Below are 20043 nucleotides of genomic sequence, written 5' to 3'. Positions count from 1 at the left end.
ATCGTGGGGTTTGGATGCACTAGCGAAGTTTGCACCGACTGTCAAGGTGAGGAAGGGCAATGTACGGTACCGAAGAGGCTATAAAATTGCGGAAAGATAAGAGTGTGTATAATTCATGGACTCACATTAGTCATCAAGAACTCACATACTTATTGTAAAAGCATATTAGCCCTCGAAACAAAGTACTACTATGCATGCCCCTAGGGGATAGATTGGTAGGAAAAGACCATCGCCCATCCCCGACCGTCACTCATAAGGTAGACACTCAATAATAATTCATGCTCCAACTTCATCGCATAACGGGAGACTATACGTGCATGCTTCGGGAATCAAAAACTTAACACCAATATTTTTACTAAACCCCAAACATTCACTAGTACCCCCACATATTACCATCTCAATATTGCGAAACTATTACAAGGAATCAAACTTATCATATGCAGTGATCTACATGAAAGTTTTTATTATATCCTCTTGAATACCTATCACATCAGGACCGAATTCATAACATGTGCATATTGCCATTAATATTTATTATACTCTCAAAAATATATAAGTGAAGCATGAAAGTGCAACCATTTTTTTAAAATATAACCATCGTCGTTCTCTAAAAGATATTAGTGAAGCAGTAGAGCAATTGTCTAGCTCAAAAGATATAAGTGAAGCACATAGAGTATTCTAACAAATCGTGAATAAATGTGTGCCCCTCTCAAAAGGTGTGTGTAGCAAACAATGATTGTGGAAAACTAAAAGGCAAACAAAGCAAAGACTACTATAATACAAGACGCTCCAAGAAAAACTCATATCATGTGATGAATAAAAATATACCTCGAAGTAGTATGCCGATGGATTGTAGACGAAAGAGCAGATGGCATCCGGGGCATCCCCAAACTTAGATGCTTGGGTCTCCTTGAATATTATCTTGCGGTGCCTTGTGCTTCCTCAAGCTTAAGGTCTTGTCGCTCCTTATTCCTTCGTCCATCGTGATCTCATCCAAAACTTGAAAACTTCAACACACAAAACTCAACAGAAACCTCGTGTGATCCGTTAGTATAATAAACAAATCATAAAATTTAGGTACTATTATGAAGCCATTTATATTTTATTATTGCATAATACCTAATGTATTCTAACTTCTCCATGACTTATACCCCTCGATATAATCCATAGCATCATTAAAACAAGCAAACTATGCAATAAAAACAGAATCTGTCTAAAACAGAACAGTCTATAATGATCTGAACAAAGACTATACTTCTGTAACTTCAAAAAATCTGAAACATTAGGAAAACGTGCAAAATTGGACTATTGTCGCGGGCCCCTCATAAACATTGCCGAGAAGTGATCATGGACCACACACTCTCCTTATCCTCATATGTGCTCACCCACCCTCCATGATGGGAGAGGCGTCGGATGAAGTTTTGTCGATGACAACCGTTGGCGCGAAGATGGAAGTAGCGGGTATTAACGTCGCCCTCCCTTAGGTAAGAATTCCCTGAGCACTGTCTCTTCCTAGCCCTCTCCATGATGGCAAAGCCAACAAGTCTCTTCTAAAGACGAGAGTGAAGGTCTCACTCCTCTAGGCTGAGAGGTCTTCGACCTTGGGTGGTGTCAAGGCGAAGGATTACTTCAATGGCCGTGTGAAATTGGAGCTGTTTGGTAGAGAAGAATCTACTATTCCATTGCTTTCCATGTACACATTCACCAAGCCATCTCCTTGTCTTTGTTAGACCACTGCCCCCTACTCCTTGCAAGCTGCAATGGTCCATTGCGCCCTAGGTAGTTTCACTTTGAAATTTTTTGGTGCAAGATGGCTGGGTTTATGAGAGTGGTGTCCAAGGCTTGGAGCGAGCCGGCCAACCACACTGAGCCATGCCACGTCTTGCACCACAAGATGAGAAAAACCGGGATGAACTATCATCTTGTTGCTTTATTTCCCTTGTTTGTTGATAGATTTGATAGTGGACCTTGTATTTGAGTGTTTCTTATGTTTCCTTATGATTTTATTCTGTTCTCTGTGTTCATCCTTAAATTCATGTCTAATTCATGAAGATCAGCTGCCCTGTATCATAAAGGCTGGGAGCAAAAAATCAGAAACACTGAAAGAATTAACATCAGATTTTTAGGTATGACAAATTTGATGTTTTTCATAACAGTTTATATAAAAAAATGAACAATATGAACGAGACGGATTCACCATGCTCGCCCTCGGAGAACATAGAACATAAGACGTTTAGATTTGCCATGATAAAAAGTCTGACGTAAGTTATCTTGGGCTGGAGGTTGATACTGCCCCTAAGTCAAATTTACAACGTCAAGTTTGCAACTCAGGTGAGAATAGAATGGTAAAAGCTCAGTCAAGTGCACATTGTTAAGAGTTGCCAAAGCCAAATTCAAACTCAATTGACATTGTCATGAATAAGCGTCGCCACCAGAACAGAAAAAATCAAACTCAATTGACATTGTCAAAATTCAAACTGAAGTGACAATTGTCATGAATAAACGTCACCACTAGAAAGGAAAAATTCCTGAAATAAAGAACTATTTAGTCTCTATGTAACGATATGCAAAAAAAACAGTCATAAGATGATAACATAGGCTTAGCAACAACAATAGCAAGTGTCACAAAGTTTTGATATCATTATTCCATCAGATCATTTACTTGCTACACTGCAGTAAAATCTGAGGACATATCCATAATAACTAGCTTAGGTTTCAGAATGGTAACCATGGATCCTATGATGACACCATAGAAAAAACAGCTCGTTTTGCAAAACTATATATAGAATTATACATAGCCACCAAGCAACGTTTTGGCCTAGTCAAATTTTGCCTAGTCATCCAGCTCAATGATCTTCACAAGATGAGAAAAATCGGGATGAACTATCATCTTGTTGCTTGAAGATCACGTGCCGTGTATAATAAAGGCTGGGAGCAAAAAAAATCAGAAGCACTAAAAAAGATTAACATCAGATTTTTAGGTATAAAAATTTGATGTTTTTCATAAAAATGAACGAGATGGATTTGCCATGCTCGCCCCTTAGAGAACATAATTTGACACAAAAGATGTTTAGATTTTTCCATGATAAAAAATAATTTGACACAAAAGAAGATTTTGCCATGATAAAAAATCTTACGTAAGCTGTCTTAAGCTGGAGCTTGATATTGCCCCGTAGTCAAATTTACCGTCAAGTTTGCAACTCAGGTGCGAATAGAATGGGAAAAGCTCAGTCAAGTGCACATTGTTAAAGAGTTGCCAAAGCCAAATTCAAACTCAACTGACATTTTCATGAATAAACGTCGCCACCAGAACGGAAAAAAAATATATATATCTATACCTACTAATAAAGCAAGGTGCGTTTCTCGAATTTTTTCATCCGTTCACCACCGGAAAGATTTTTTTTCTACCCGAGATGGTACTAAATTCTTATGCGCTTGTCCGCTAGAAAAAGAATTTTCATACATGGGCCGCGCGCTGTGGCCCAGTGAAGCCAGCCCAGCTAATTTTTCGCCCACGCAACTAGGAAATTCTATTTTCCGCACAGGTCGAGAAACAGTGATAGTTTCGCACAGGACAATCAATAATGGCTGGCCCATTTTTTATTATTTTTATGTGTTTTACTTCTATTTTTATCCTCCTTTCCCTGTCTCTTTTTTCTCTTCCAAGTTGATTTTTTTAGAATTTATTTCATAAATTAAAAATTCTCAAAAAACATTCAGTATTAAAAAAATTGTAAAATATTCAGAATTCCAATCTTTTTTGCTATTTTTAAACATAGTCGGAACTTGCAAAAAAGTTGCCCATGTTTTAATTTTGTATTGCTATACTAGCAAAAAGGCCCGTGCGTTGCAACGGAGGAAGAAAATCCTCTCATATCGCTAGCTGGGTGCGTGGCCGGTTGATAGGTTATGAAATCGAACTCTCCCATGGGTAGTTTTATTTTTTGCCAACTCTCCGGACCTGGGCCATAGTGCGCCGCCAGGTGGGCTTCCTCCATTGGGCCAAAACAAAATAGCGTATGTGAAATTAATTGAAGCGGGACCAAACGAAGTAAGACGAAACCAAGAATATCACCTCCCCTTAATAGTAGCTATAGATATAGATATAGATATAGATATATATACCTACTAATAAAGCAAGGTGCATTTTTTCAATTTTTTCATCCCTTCACCATCGTAAAGAATTTTTTTCTACACGAAGGTGGTACTAAATTCTTATGCGCTTGTCCGCTAGAAAAAGAATTTTCCTACGTGGGCCGCCCGCTGTTGTCCAGTGAAGCCAGCCCACTTAATTTTTTGTCCACGCAATTAGGAAATTCTATTTTCCGCACAGGTCGAGAAATAGAGATAGTTTCGCACAGGACAACCAATAATGGGTTGCCCCATTTTTTTTATGTGTTTTACTTCTATTTTTATCCTCCTTTCCCTAACTCTTTTTTCCTTTTCAAGGTGATTTTTTTCGAAATTTTTTTCGTAAATTAAAAATTCTCAAAAAACATTTAGTATTTTTTTGGAAAAATGTTCAGAATTCCATTTTTTTGCTATTTTTAAAAATAGTCGGAACTTGACAAAAAGTTGCTCATGTTTTAATCTTTTATTTCTTTTCAGAATTATTAGAGATTTATAGAAAATAAAATTGCATATCAAAAAGTGCTACAAATTTGAAAATTATTCATGTTTTAGTGAAATTTTCAAAATTAAAAATAATAATCATGTATAAAAGATACACGTTTTCTAAAAATCTTATGAATTTTCAACACATGTTCCCATTTTAAAAAAGGTTCACAAATTGAAATAATGTTCATGTTTTTTATAAAAAATGTTAGTGTATTCATAAAATGTTTGTGAATTTTAAAAAATGTTATTTTTCATATTTTGTTCATGTTTTTTGGAAGTATACATAATTTTAAAAAACTGTTCAAGATTTAAAAAAGTGTTCATGTTCCCTAGAATATTCAGAAACTTCGTACCTTCAAATTCTCTCGATTGAAAGGAAAAGTAGATTGAATAACTCATGAGCCTTTGTCTGGCCTACAATGACGTAACAAAACTCTTAAATGTCCTCGATCAATTAACGAAAAAATAGCAAATTGATTTCTTCACACACAGCAAAACCGAGAAACTAAATGTTTTTTCATGTGCACAGGGTTTTGCTTGCACATATAATTCTTGCTGACTTTAAATGCATAGTATTTTATCTCCCGTTGCAACGGCATATCTGCTAGTCAAACTCAATTGACATTGTCATGAATAAACATCGCCAGAAAGGAAAACTTCCTGGCGGCAAAAAGAAATAAAGAACTATTTTTTTTAGTCTCTATATACCAATCCGCAAAGAAAAATATACCAGAATTCTCCAACTGACAGTCATAAGATGATAAGAACATCCTAAAACCTCAGGATCACACCCAAATCTGTAAATGGGAACATAGGCTTAGCGACAACAATAAGGGTCACAAAGTTTTGATATCATTATTCCATCAGATCATTTACTCGCTACACTGCAGTAAAATCTGAGGACATATCCATAATAACTAGCGTAGGTTTCAGAATGATAACCGCGGATCCTATGATGACACCATAGGAAAAACTGCTCGTTTTGCAAAACTATAGATAGAATTATACATAGCCACCAAGCAACGTTTTGGCCTAGTCAAAAATCTGGCAAGCCCTGAGCAAAGGCTAATTTTGCCTAGTCGTCTAGCTCAATGATCTTCACGACAGAGGAATCTCCCACTTTCTGGCACACGACGACACGGTCATGCGACTTGATCACACCAGATGCTTTGCCGTGGTCAAGAGCAACCTTCAACACTGATTCATTTGTAGTGCTAGTAGATTCAGCCTGCAGGGCAGAGAAACAATGTCAGTACAAATCACCAGCCAGACCGAGCATGTTCCTAGTTGGGTCCAAATCAAGGAATTCTAGCTACCAAATAATTCAAGGTGGATGCAAGATGAAAGACCTCCAAACATCAGCATCACTGGTGCACACCAGCTTATAAGCTCACGTATTGCGTTTACAGTACAGAAGAGTCAACAAACCAGCATACCACCAGTCAAGTTCGAAAGTGAACTGCAGTCTAGCGTTACCGTAATAGCTAATTTGTTAAGAGTAAGGATTAATAAGTTAACTGGCCTAGTGTATGTAAAGCATTCAGTTTTCAAATATTTGGAATATGCACCAACGCCAACTGACATTATGTTCCCTTTTACGTCCATTCCCTTTTACGTCCAGAACAAGGGCGCGTTCATATTCATAGGTAGTTCCTATTTTCATATTATTATAAAAAATTGAGAAGAACAACCAAAGAATGGTTTGCAAAATATATGCTTATATTAATGTATCCAACAAAGGCAGGTTAACTCACCGGATGACGTGGATCAGCAAGCATGGGAAAGAGGCCTCTAACTATGAGTGATTGTCTTGCCTGCAGGAAGATAATGCAACAAATATGAGCCAAACACAGAGGTTTACTGTTTCTTATCAGAGAAAATTATATGGTAGTATACATGTTAATTAGTGAGTCTAGCTGAACATGCTGTTCCTCATTAGGGAAAATTCTACAGAACATGTTAATTAGCAGTCTAGTTATACTCCCAATTTTTCGTTCTGTTAGGCACAAAAGTATTTTCAGATAATCGATTTGACCATGACAAAGCCTGTTTCAAATACAATTTTTGATTGTATACTTCAGCATAATACATATTTCATTGGTCAAACAGATGATCTAGAAATACATAAACTGAAACGGAGGTAGTAGAAATTATGCACCATGTAAAAATAAAGGACCAATACACACAGCAATCTTCTGCCAAGAGAAAATAAGGATCTAGAAACGAAGTGCCCTTTTCTAGCATTACATGGCAAATACTTATATATAGTTCCTCTGTATTGAGTTGCACAATTGCGCAAGGTTCAATGTTAGATTTGTCATTAACAAAAACTATAGCCTAAAGTTATCTTTCTAAGGTTGAAGAACAGCATGCTAGTTCTGAATCATTACCTAGATATAGCACATACAGAAGAAGGTAGCAAAAAGGTTACAAGGAAAAAGGCTGTAAACATACCTCAAATGCACCTGTGAAGCTCCACTTCAATTGATTTGTTTTCAGACGAGGAATGACAACGGACAGGACAGGCATGGTGGGCCTGTACTTGGCAATTAGCCTGCAGATACCAGATACGACATAATATATGAATCAACTGCCATTAAACTAGAAGCCTGTTAAGAAGAAATACTCTTATCTTTCTACCTTGCAGCCCGTCCAGATGAAGTGAAGCAAATGATGACCGAAGCCTTAACTTTAATAGCAGCCCGCACCTAGCAAATACGTAGCAAATTATTTCAGACTTATAAACCCAAGTGTCACAGACTGATATTAAATCAATGGAAGACAGAAATTGTTCCCCTAACACTAAAAAAGGTTGGAAAATGAAAAGAAACAAAATACGCACTGCAGAGGAAGCAATAGACTCCAAGTGGGTCATGGGTTCTCCCACATATTTCACGGTTCGCTTGAAATACAAATCTTGGTTGAAGACCTTCTCAGCCTGTGAAACAATTCATGAAAATATATCACCAAATATGAAGAGAGAAGGCAGGAAGCAGTGAATTTCCATTAGAGTACCAAAGATATACTTGTTGAGAGCGCATTTAGGGGCTGTTCGGAAGAAAGTATTTATTTGCAACATTTACTATTGAAGTCAGATTTGAACTATAGAAAGGAACTTATCAACAAATGCCCTCCCAAACAGGCCGTGTTTATCAAGAGAACATAGAACTCCAAAGAAAGTCACCTCAGCACAAATTCTGCCCACTGTTGAAATAGTCTCGACTGGATACAACCCACGGAGAGTCTCAGCACCAAGGAGAATGGCATCACTACCTGAACAAAACGATTGTTATTCATGTTACAGCTTGTGTAATTATAGTTTGTTTGGGTGCAGTAATGAGCAGCTGTACAGGATCACCAAAGTATAAGATATCTGCAAGAGGCAAAAACTAACCGTCCAGCACCGCATTTGCCACATCAGTTGCCTCCGCACGAGTAGGCCTTAGGTTGTCCGTCATACTGTCCACAACACGAGTAACAACAGCAGGCTTTCCAGCCATGTTGCACTTGTGCAGAGCAGACTTCTGAAATAAGAACACCTAAAGAACAAACAAAGTAGTACTCAATAGAGACCCTTGATTTTTTTAAAGCAAATCTAACTGAAGCACACAAAATCATCACTAAGCGTCATGCAAATGGGAAAAATACATGTTAATCAAGCAAAAGGCCTTCACAACTGCCAAGGGCATTCACAATACTTGGCTCTGTAATTAAAAAAGAACGAGAGTGGAGCTGTATGTTGATATAGATACAGCTCTTAGCTCGTTTTCCTGTGCAGTGTAACTAATGGTCTGATCCTTTGTGGCTTATCGCCCTATTTGCCTCTTCTTTCCTTTTCTCCACAACTAGGCCACAATGTTGAGATGTAAAAAAGATTCATAAACTAATTAAATGCAATATCATTTAGATATGACCCTTGAGAAACAATGCATTGGGGTGATTGTCTCTAATTTTTCGCTACCTAAAACAACAAGTTAAGAGATAATGCATTGTGAAGGTTGAGATAGCCAACCTTTTCAGGTGGAAGATCAATTCCAAGGTTCCCTCTTGACAGAATGATACCATCCGCTTCCTCCAGGATCTCATCAAAATGGTTCAAGCCCTGCAAGGAATAAGGAGTCAATAGGTGGTAATCATATCGAAGTTGCTCGGGAATGTTAAATGACTATTGTAAGGAGTGAATATGTAGTAACCAAATCAAAGTTGCTCAGGAATGTTGAAAGGATATCTTGAAATTACCTCCACATTCTCAATTTTGGCAAAAATCAGAGTTTGGCTAAGATCACCTAACTTAGAGAGGAACTCCCGTGCCTGTATTGCAGGAAAAATACCATCAATGTTAGGAACATTTTTCCAAAGTATGAAATGCAAACAAACATGTGATACTATTCAACAAAATATAAATACAAAAAAAAATCAATCTGTTGGGAAAGATGGCACTGTGAAGTAGTACACTCTAAATATCCACGCAATGAGTTACTTACTTGCCGCACATCTTCTGCATGCCTTGTATAAGAAAGAGAGAGGAAGTCAATCTTGTTTGGAGCACCCCATTTTTTCATAACCTGGAAGTGGTGCATACTCATAAAGTTATATAATGGATTACAGCAAGGAGTTCCAGTTTAAAGAAAAAAAACATCTAAAGTCTAGTCGCCAAGTTCTAATAAAGGAGAGAATACAAGGAGCGAGAGATATTCTTGGGAGGAGTTCCTTACATCTTTATCCTCATCAGACAGCGTGGGCATGTCGATATGGATCTGGGAGCAGTGCAATGTGAAGAGTGACCCAGCCAGGGTAGCTGAGTTCTTGATCACGCAAACCACGTCATCCCCTTGAACTTCAGAAACCTACATCAGGCAGTTGAGAGTTTTGGTATCAGGAAGCACTAAGAAAGATCATGCAACATGCATATAACACATCAAATATGACAAAACGCTTAATTGTAGCATGTCAAAGATTTCTACCTCCAGCCAAACTGATGTAGTCTCACTGCCCGTGAACAAATATTGCCCAACGAATATTGTGGCTCCGGGCTTCACAGCCTGCAAAGAACAAATGATAGCTCTGATTTTATCCATGCGGAGATACAAGTGGACATCTTAATGCGACAACAAATGACAAACATTATAAAACAGACAAACAACTGTGGATCTGCTTACAGCTACCGTCGCATACAATTAAATACAGACAGCTCAAGATTCGGCGAGATGATAGAAGAGGGTTACCTTGGCGAGTCCAGCGAAGTTGATAGGGAGCAACTTGGAAGAGGCCTCCTGGCCCTGGTGAGGGGTGAGAACAACAGACTCGTTCTCTTCAAGCGAGATTGTGACTTCACTCTTGTTCACCACTTGCAACTCAGGGCCAACAGTGTCGAGCATAACCTGTCCAAAAAAATACCCAATCGTCAAGCTCCACAGAACATATTTCACCTAGCTAACATCAGATCCACTCTGAGTGGCATGTTTGGGTGTGTGTATGCAAAGTTGATTTCATCACGACTTATGGCCACAAATCAGCGTTGGTTGTGACAGCACTTACAGCACATAGCTTCTTGGTGGCCTTGATGGCGAGCTTGAGGTTCTCGAGTGTCTCCTGGTGGTACGCGGCATCCCCCCACGAGAAATCGAAACGGGCCACTGCAAGAAAAGAAAACACAGAAAATCAATGTTAGATTTAGAAAAGAGAAAAACAATTAATTAAGAGAGAAAGACACTCCGCTGTCGCGGAAGAAGATACGATTATACGAACCAGACATGCCGGCCTTTAGACAGGCGGAGATGGCCTCAACGGACCGGGACTTCGGACCCAGCGTCCCCACAATCTTCGTCATCGCCGGGAAGAAGTTCTGATTTACAAATAAAACATCATTAAGGTTTGATCCAACGCCGATCAGGAGAGTCGAGCGGCCGCAATTAGGGTTTGATCCCCACGCAGATCATCAAATCCGACGGAGAGAGCGTGGGGCGGGGATGGACGCTTACCGGCTTGGATGGCTCGAGGATGGAGACCATCCGGATGGGCTCCTCGAGGAGCAGATTGGTGGAATGCATCTTCGCTGGCTCCTGAGATCAGATCGGCGGCGAGGGGCGACGGCGTCGGGAGGCGGGGGCGCTCGCCCTCTCTTCTTCTTCTTCTTCTTCTTCTTCCCCAAGCAAGGGAGAGAAAGAGGAATGTTCGAGACCTAGTGCGATGCGGTGCGGGATGCTCCTCCTCCTCCCCTCCTTTCCTGTCTTTTTATTAACCCCGCGACCTCGAGCCAGGAGGCGGCATCTGGCTTCCGGTGGGCCGAAGAGGTGGTACAGCGACACGCGGGTTTTGACGGCCGCTGCCTGTTTTTTCTACTGCGATGGGCCGGACACCGGAGCGGGCCGACCCGGACCGGGCGGAAAGAAAGAGCGGGGGCAAAATCATTGACTTTTCGAACAAGTTTTGACTCCTTTCTCATTCTCTTCCGCTGCAGGTCGCGTGGGTGGGACCGTTGTTCTCGTTGTTTGTTTCTTGGAGAACAATGTTTATGACCGTAGATAGCGACCATTTCTTGCGACTTAATATTGCCTCAGGATCCCAAGTTTGTCTTTCCATATCGAGTAAAATATATCAGCATCACTGTAGTTGTCTCGCCATAATTTTACGTAGGGGTCGTACCCCTTGGCCGCTTGGGGTTACTCGTGCCTCCCGGTCGGTGCCGTAGTTTGCTCACCTCGTCTCGTGTCCTTTTAGGGCTACGGAGGCGTGCTACATTTCGGCCCTTGTCAATGAGTGGGATTTATTTTTAAAGTTTGTGTACTGCTTAGATAGACGAGACGATGGTGGCGGTTCTTTAAAGATGAAATAATATTCTCCCCACCTAACACCTTTCTAGATTAGAGGCTAGAGGCCCACTCGTTTGTCATGCAGACTACTCGCTGCCGCTCGACCTGTCTATCTAAAGTAAAGAAGAAGCAAAACACATATTCCTAAAAAGAGACGTGGTGCTCTAGTTGATCCCCTCATCATCGAGGTGTTGCAATGCTATACTTGCGCAAGGAGCACCGAGGGGGGGGGGCTCATTGAAGACTACATCATTTGGATGTGTTCATGGTGCCCACTGACGAGGATGATACCACTCCATGCATCCTTGGGCGTCTGCTTATCTATGTACCCTTGAAAGACCATCATTCTACTAAGCCTGAAGTGTGACCACCAGTATAAAGATCATATCTATAAGTTTCGTACATGTTTCTTTATCAATACACAATCTCTACTATTAAAAGGGTGTTGGTAGTTTCGCCTCACCTCCTCCCTTAGGTTTTTCCTCCTCACACCCTCCTCTGCCTCTTTGATTTTCTGTTGCTTTTTTAGTCTCAACCAATGCACACAGAATTAAAGCAACATAAATAGAATAACTTTTCTAAAAACCATGTCCTACATTAACTCAATAAAATCAAATCAGATCTCAACAAAATCATAAGTTTTCTTGCCTTTCCATATCCATACCCAAATCAAATCGAATCTTATCAGAATCTCAACTAATCAAATTTTGGCTTGTCTTTCGCTATCCATACTCAAATCAAATTAAATCTTACCAAAATATAGAATATGATGGATGTAAGGTATTTGTCGGACAATATTGATGTTAAACCGCAAGAATATGTATGTGTTGGAAATATGCCCTAGAGGCAATAATAAAATGATTATTATATTTCCTTGCTCATGATAATTGTCTATTATTCATGCTATAATTGTATTATCCAGAAATCGTAATACATGTGTGAATACATAGACCACAACACGTCTCTAGTGAGCCTTTAGTTGACTAGCTCGTTGATCAAAGGATAGTCATGGTTTCCTGACTATGGACATTAAATGTCATTGATAACGGGATCACATCATTAGGAGAATGATGTGATGGACAAGGCCCAATCCTAAGCTTAGCTCAAAGATCGTGTAGTTCGTTTGCTGTAGCTTTTCTGAATGTCAAGTATCATTTCTTTAGACCATGAGATTGTGCAACTCCCGGATACTGTAGGAGTGCCTTGGGTGTGCCAAACGTCACAACGTAACTGGGTGACTATAAAGGTACATTACAGGTATCTCCAAAAGTGTCTGTTGGGTTGGCACGAATCGAGACTGGGATTTGTCACTCCGTATGACGGAGAGGTATCTTTGGGCCCACTCGGTAATGCATCATCATAATGAGCTCAATGTGACCAAGGGGTTGGTCACGGGATCATGCATTACGGTACGAGTAAAGTGACTTGCCGGTAACGAGATTGAACAAGGTATTGGGATACCGACGATCGAGTCTCGGGCAAGTAACGTACCGATTGACAAAGGGAATTGAATACGGGATTGATTAAGTCCTCGACATCGTGGTTCATCCGATGAGATCATCGAGGAGCATGTGGGAGCCAACATGGGTATCCAGATCCCACTGTTGGTTATTGACCGGAGAGGCGTCTCGGTCATGTCTGCGTGTCTCCCGAACCCGTAGGGTCTACACACTTAAGGTTCGGTGACGCTAGGGTTGTAGAGATATTAGTATGCAGTAACCCGAAAGTTGTTCGGAGTCCCGGATGAGATCCCGGACGTCACGAGGAGTTCCGGAATGGTCCAGAGGTAAAGATTTATATATAGGAAGTCCAGTTTCGGCCAGCGGAAAGGTTTCGGGGGTTACCGGTATTGTACCGGGACCACCGGAAGGGTCCCGGGGGTCCACCGGATGGGGCCACCTATCCCGGAGGGCCCCATGGGCTAAAGTGGCGTGGGAACCAGCCCCTGATGGGCTGGTGCGCCCCACCCAAGGGCCCAAGGCGCCTAGGGTTGGAAACCCTAGGGGGTCGTTGCCCCCCCGAGGGGGCATGCGCCCCCCTGGTTGGAAACCCTAAGGGGGTCGTTGCCCCCAGGCCCCCCCCCTTTAGATGGGATCTCCAAGGGGGCATGCGCCCCCCTAGCCCCTATATATAGTGGAAGGGAGGGAGGGCAGCCGCACCTTTGCTCTTGGCGCCTCCCTCTCCCTTTGTAACACCTCTCCTCCCCGCTTGTGCTTGGCGAAGCCCTGCCGGGATCCTGCTGCATCCACCACCACGCCGTCGTGCTGCTGGATCTTCATCAACCTCTCCTTCCCCCTTGCTGGATCAAGAAGGAGGAGACGTCTTCCCAACCGTACGTGTGTTGAACGCGGAGGTGCTGTCCGTTCGGCACTTGGTCATCGGTGATTTCGATCACGGCGAGTACGACTCCATCATCCCCGTTCACTTGAACGCTTCCGCTCGCAATCTACAAGGTATGTAGATGCACTCCTATTCCCCTCGTTGCTAGAATACTCCATAGATTGATCTTGGTGATCGTAGAAATTTTTTAATTTCTGCTACGATCCCCAACAGTGGCATCATGAGTTAGGTCTATGCGTAGTTACTATGCACGAGTAGAACACAAAGTAGTTGTGGGCATCGATATTGTCAATTTGATTGCCGTTACTAGTCTTATATTGATTCGGCGGCATCGTGGGATGAAGCGGCTCGGACCAACCTTACACGTACGCTTACGTGAGACCGGTTCCACCGACTGACATGCACTAGTTGCATAAGGTGACTGGCGGGTGTCTGTCTCTCCCACTTTAGTCGGATCGGATTCGATGAACAGGGTCCTTATGAAGGGTAAATAGAAATTGGCAATTCACGTTGTGGTTTTGGCGTAGGTAAGAAACGTTCTTGCTAGAAACCTATAGCAGCCACGTAAAAACTTGCAACAACAATTAGAGGACGTCTAACTTGTTTTTGCAGCAAGTGTTTTGTGATGTGATATGGCCAAAGGTTGTGATGAATGATGAATGATATATGTGATGTATGAGATTGATCATGTTCTTGTAATAGGAATCACGACTTGCATGTTGATGAGTATGACAACCGGCAGGAGCCATAGGAGTTGTCTTTATTTATTTATGACCTGTGTGTCAACATAAACGTCATGTAATTACTTTACTTTATTGCTAAAGCGTTAGCCATAGTAGTAGAAGTAATAGATGACGAGACAACTTCAAGAAGACACGATGATGGAGATCATGGTGTCATGCCGATGACAACGATGATCATGGAGCCCCGAAGATGGAGATCAAAGGAGCAAATTATATTGGCCATATCATGTCACTATTTGATTGCATGTGATGTTTATCATGTTTTACATCTTATTTGCTTAGAACGACGGTAGCTTAAATAAGATGATCCCTCGTAATAATTTCAAGAAAGTGTCCCCCCTAACTGTGCACCGTTGCGAAGGTTTGTTGTTTCGAAGCACTACATGATGATCGGGTGTGATAGATTCTAACGTTCGAATACAACAAGTGTAAACAGATTTACACACGCAATACACTTAGGTTGACTTGACGAGCCTAGCATGTACAAACATGGCCTCGGAACACAGAAGACCGAAATGTCGAGCATGAGTCGTATAGAAGATACGATCAACATGAAGATGTTCACCGATGTTGACTAGTCCGTCTCACGTGATGATCGGACACGGCCTAGTTAACTCGGATCATGTTATACTTAGATGACTGGAGGGATGTCTATCTGAGTGGGAGTTCATTTAATAATTTGATTAGATGAACTTAATTATCATGAACTTAGTCTAAAATCTTTACAATATGTCTTGTAGATCAAATGGCCCACGTTGTCCTCAACTTCAACGCGTTCCTAGAGAAAACCAAGCTGAAAGACGATGGCAGCAACTATACGGACTGGGTCCGGAACCTAAGGATCATCCTCATAGCTGCCAAGAAAGATTATGTCCTAGAAGCACCGCTAGGTGACGCACCCGTCCCACAAAACCAAGACATTATGAACGCTTGGCAGACACGTACTGATGATTACTCCCTCGTTCAGTGCGGCATGCTTTACAGCTTAGAACCGGGGCTCCAAAAGCGTTTTGAGACACGGAGCATATGAAATGTTCGAAGAGCTAAAAATGGTTTTTCAAGCTCATGCCCGGGTCGAGAGATATGAAGTCTCTGACAAGTTCTTCAGCTGTAAGATGGAGGAAAATAGTTCTGTCAGCGAGCACATACTCAAAATGTCTGGGTTGCATAACTGCTTGACTCAGCTGGGAGTTAATCTCCCGGATGACGCGGTCATTGACAGAATCCTTCAGTCGCTTCCACCGAGCTACAAGAGCTTTGTGATGAACTTCAATATGCAGGGGATGGAAAAGACCATTCCTGAAGTATTTGCAATGCTGAAATCAGCAGAGGTAGAAGTCAAAAAGGAACATCAAATGTTGATGGTGAATAAAACCACTAAGTTCAAGAAAGGCAAGGGTAAGAAGAACTTCAAGAAGGACGGCAAGGGAGTTGCCGCGCCTGGTAAGCAAGCTGCCGGGAAGAAGCCAAAGAATGGACCCAAGCCCGAGACTGAGTGTTTTTATTGCAAGGGAAGTGGTCACTGGAAGCGGAACTGCCCCAAATACTTAGCGGACAAGAAGGCCGGCATCACGAAAGGTATATGTGATATACATGTAATTGATGTGTACCTTACCAGTACTCGTAGTAGCTCCTGGGTATTTGATACTGGTGCGGTTGCTCACATTTGTAACTCAAAGCAGGAGCTGCGGAATAAGCGGAGGCTGGCGAAGGACGAGGTGACGATGCGCGTCGGGAATGGTTCCAAGGTCGATGTGATCGCCGTCGGCACGCTACCTCTACATTTACCTACGGGATTAGTTTTAGACCTCAATAATTGTTATTTAGTGCCAGCTTTGAGCATGAACATTGTATCAGGATCTCGTTTAATTTGAGATGGCTACTCATTTAAATCCGAGAATAATGGTTGTTCTATTTATATGAGAGATATGTTTTATGGTCATGCTCCGATGGTGAATGGTTTATTCTTAATGAATCTCGAGCGTAATGCTACACATATTCATAGTGTGAATACCAAAATATGTAAGGTTGATAATGATAGTCCCACATACTTGTGGCACTGCCGCCTTGGTCACATAGGTGTCAAACGCATGAAGAAGCTCCATGCAGATGGACTTTTAGAGTCTCTTGATTACGAATCATTTGACACGTGCAAACCATGCCTCATGGGTAAAATGACCAAGACTCCGTTCTCAGGAACAATGGAGCGAGCAACCAACTTATTGGAAATCATACATACTGATGTGTGCGGTCCAATGAGTGTTGAGGCTCGCGGTGGCTATCGTTATGTTCTCACCCTCACTGATGACTTGAGTAGATATGGGTATGTCTACTTAATGAAACACAAGTCTGAGACATTTGAAAAGTTCAAGGAATTTCAGAGTGAGGTTGAGAATCAACGTGACAGAAAAATCAAGTTCTTGCGATCAGATCGTGGGGGAGAATACTTGAGTCACGAATTTGGCACACACTTAAGAAAATGTGGAATAGTTTCACAACTAACGCCGCCTGGAACACCTCAGTGTAATGGTGTGTCCGAACGTCGTAATTGCACTCTATTAGATATGGTGCGATCTATGATGTCTCTTACCGATTTACCGCTATCATTTTGGGGCTATGCTTTAGAGACTGCCGCATTCACTTTAAATAGGGCTCCATCGAAATCCGTTGAGATGATACTATATGAATTATGGTTTGGGAAGAAACCTAAGCTGTCATTTCTAAAAGTTTGGGGATGTGATGCTTATGTCAAGAAACTTCAACCTGAAAAGCTCGAACCCAAGTCGGAAAAATGCGTCTTCATAGGATACCCTAAGGAAACCATTGGGTATACCTTCTACCTCAGATCCGAAGGCAAGATCTTCGTTGCCAAGAATGGATCCTTTCTAGAGAAGGAGTTTCTCTCGAAAGAAGTAAGTGGGAGGAAAGTAGAGCTTGATGAAGTACTGCCTCTTGAAGCAGAGAGTAGCGCAGCTCAGGAAAATGTTCCTGTGGTGCCTGCACCGATTAGAGAGGAAGTTAATGATGATGATCAAGATACTTCGGATCAAGCTCCTACTGAACTTTGTAGGTCCACAAGGACACGTTCCGCACCAGAGTGGTACGGCAACCCTGTCTTGGAAATCATGTTGTTAGACAACGGTGAACCTTCGAACTATGAAGAAGCGATGGCGGGCCCAGATTCCGACAAATGGCTAGAAGCCATGAAATCTGAGATAGAATCCATGTATGAAAACAAAGTATGGACTTTGACTGACTTGCTCGAAGATCGGCGAGCCATAGAAAATAAATGGATCTTTAAGAAGAAGACAGACGCAGATGGTAATGTGACCATCTATAAGGCTTGACTTGTTGCTAAGGGTTATCGACAAGTTCAAGGGGTTGACTACGATGAGACTTTCTCACCCGTAGCGAAGCTGAAGTCCGTCCGAGTCATGTTAGCAATTGCCGCATTCTATGATTATGAGATATGGCAAATGGACGTCAAAACGGCATTCCTTAACGGCTTTCTTAAGGAAGAATTGTATATGATGCAGCCGGAAGGTTTTGTCGATCCTAAGAATGCTAACAAGGTGTGCAAGCTCCAACGCTCAATCTATGGGCTGGTGCAAGCATCTCGGAGTTGGAACATTCGCTTTGATGAGATGATCAAAGCGTTTGGGTTTATGCAGACTTATGGAGAAGCCTGCGTTTACAAGAAAGTGAGTGGGAGCTCTGTAGCATTTCTCATATTATATGTGGATGACATACTGTTGATGGGAAATGATATAGAATTCTTGGAAAGCATAAAGGCCTATTTGAACAAGTGTTTTTCAATGAAGGACCTTGGAGAAGCTGCTTATATATTAGGCATCAAGATCTATAGAGATAGATCGAGACGGCTCATCGGTCTTTCACAAAGTACGTACCTTGACAAGATATTGAAGAAGTTCAATATGGATCAGTCCAAGAAGGGGTTCTTGCCTATATTGCAAGGTGTGCGATTGAGCACGGCTCAATGCCCGACCACGGCAGAAGATATAGAAGAGATGAGTGTCATCCCCTATGCCTCAGCCATAGGGTCTATTATGTATGCCATGCTGTGTACCAGACCTGATGTAAACCTTGCCGTAAATTTGGTAGGTAGGTACCAAAGTAATCCCGGCAAGGAACACTAGACAGCGGTCAAAAACATCCTGAAGTACCTGAAAAGGACCAAGGATATGTTTCTCGTTTATGGAGGTGGCGAAGAGCTCGTCGTAAAGGGTTACGTCGATGCTAGCTTCGACATAGATCTGAATGACTCTAAGTCACAAACCGGATATGTGTATATTTTGAATGGTGGGGCAGTAAGCTGGTGCAGTTACAAGCAAAGCGTCGTGGCGGGATCTACATGTGAAGCAGAATACATGGCAGCCTCGGAGGCAGCACAAGAAGCAATCTGGGTGAAGGAGTTCATCACCGACCTAGGAGTCATACCCGATGCGTCGGGGCCGATGACTCTCTTCTGTGACAACACTGGAGCTAAACCCGGGCATGGGCAGCCCGGCCCGACGACCCGGCCCGAGCCCGGCCCGAAAAACCCGGGCCAGGCCGGGCCGGGCTTGACGTTCGGGCCGGGCTCGGGCCTAGTTTTGCAGCCCGGAAGATAGTTCGGGCCGGGCTCGGGCTTCATTTTTTATGTATTTCGGGCCGGGCTTTCGGGCTTCGGGCCGGGCTTGCACGTGCATACACTAAAAAACAGCGTTCGGGCCGGGCTTTCGGGCTTCGGGCTTGACTTCGGGCCGGGCTCGGGCTTGAAAACAGGGAGTATTTCGGGCTTCGGGCCGGGCTCGGGCTTGGGAAATGAAGGTCGGGCTTTTATAAGCCCGGCCCGAAACCCGGCCCGGCCCGACGTTTGCCCGGGTTTAACTGGAGCTATTGCCCTTGCCAAGGAGCCCAAGTTTCATAGGAAGACCAGGCATATCAAGCGTCGCTTCAACTCCATTCGTGAAAGTGTTCAAAATGGAGACATAGAAATTTGTAAAGTACATACGGACCTGAATGTAGCAGATCCGTTGACTAAACCTCTCCCTAGAGCAAAACATGATCAACACCAGAATTCCATGGGTGTTCGATTCATCACAATGTAACTAGATGATTGACTCTAGTGCAAGTGGGAGACTGTTGGAAATATGCCCTAGAGGCAATAATAAAATGATTATTATATTTCCTTGTTCATGATAATTGTCTATTATTCATGCTATAATTGTATTATCCGGAAATCGTAATACATGTGTGAATACATAGACCACAACACGTCCCTAGTGAGCCTCTAGTTGACTAGCTCGTTGATCAAAGGATAGTCATGGTTTCCTGACTATGGACATTGGATGTCATTGATAACGGGATCACATCATTAGGAGAATGATGTGATGGAGAAGACCCAATCCTAAGCTTAGCTCAAAGATCGTGTAGTTCGTTTGCTGTAACTTTTCTGAATGTCAAGTATCATTTCCTTAGACCATGAGATTGTGCAACTCCCGGATACCATAGGAGTGCCTTGGGTGTGC

At 42.3% G+C, this 20043-nt stretch overlaps 1 protein-coding gene across 1 annotated transcript; it reads right to left on the bottom strand.

Moving 5' to 3' along the window:
* Nucleotides 1-5415: 5415 nt before the first annotated feature.
* On the bottom strand, nucleotides 5416-10902 carry LOC123103025 (pyruvate kinase 1, cytosolic). Its single transcript, XM_044524511.1, has 16 exons — nucleotides 10599-10902; nucleotides 10366-10462; nucleotides 10156-10253; nucleotides 9843-9998; nucleotides 9582-9659; nucleotides 9333-9464; nucleotides 9102-9182; nucleotides 8857-8928; nucleotides 8630-8719; nucleotides 8012-8156; nucleotides 7802-7890; nucleotides 7460-7555; nucleotides 7258-7325; nucleotides 7072-7171; nucleotides 6372-6431; nucleotides 5416-5845 (listed from the first exon to the last, which is right to left on the bottom strand). Exons 1-16 carry the CDS (start codon nucleotides 10665-10667, stop codon nucleotides 5693-5695), a joined length of 1584 nt encoding a protein of 527 aa, XP_044380446.1. The 5' UTR covers nucleotides 10668-10902; the 3' UTR covers nucleotides 5416-5692.
* Nucleotides 10903-20043: the final 9141 nt, after the last annotated feature.

Source organism: Triticum aestivum, chromosome 5A (assembly GCF_018294505.1).
Source record: "Triticum aestivum cultivar Chinese Spring chromosome 5A, IWGSC CS RefSeq v2.1, whole genome shotgun sequence".
NCBI classification, from domain to species: domain Eukaryota; kingdom Viridiplantae; phylum Streptophyta; class Magnoliopsida; order Poales; family Poaceae; genus Triticum; species Triticum aestivum.
This window is presented reverse-complemented; position numbering and strand designations above follow the sequence as displayed.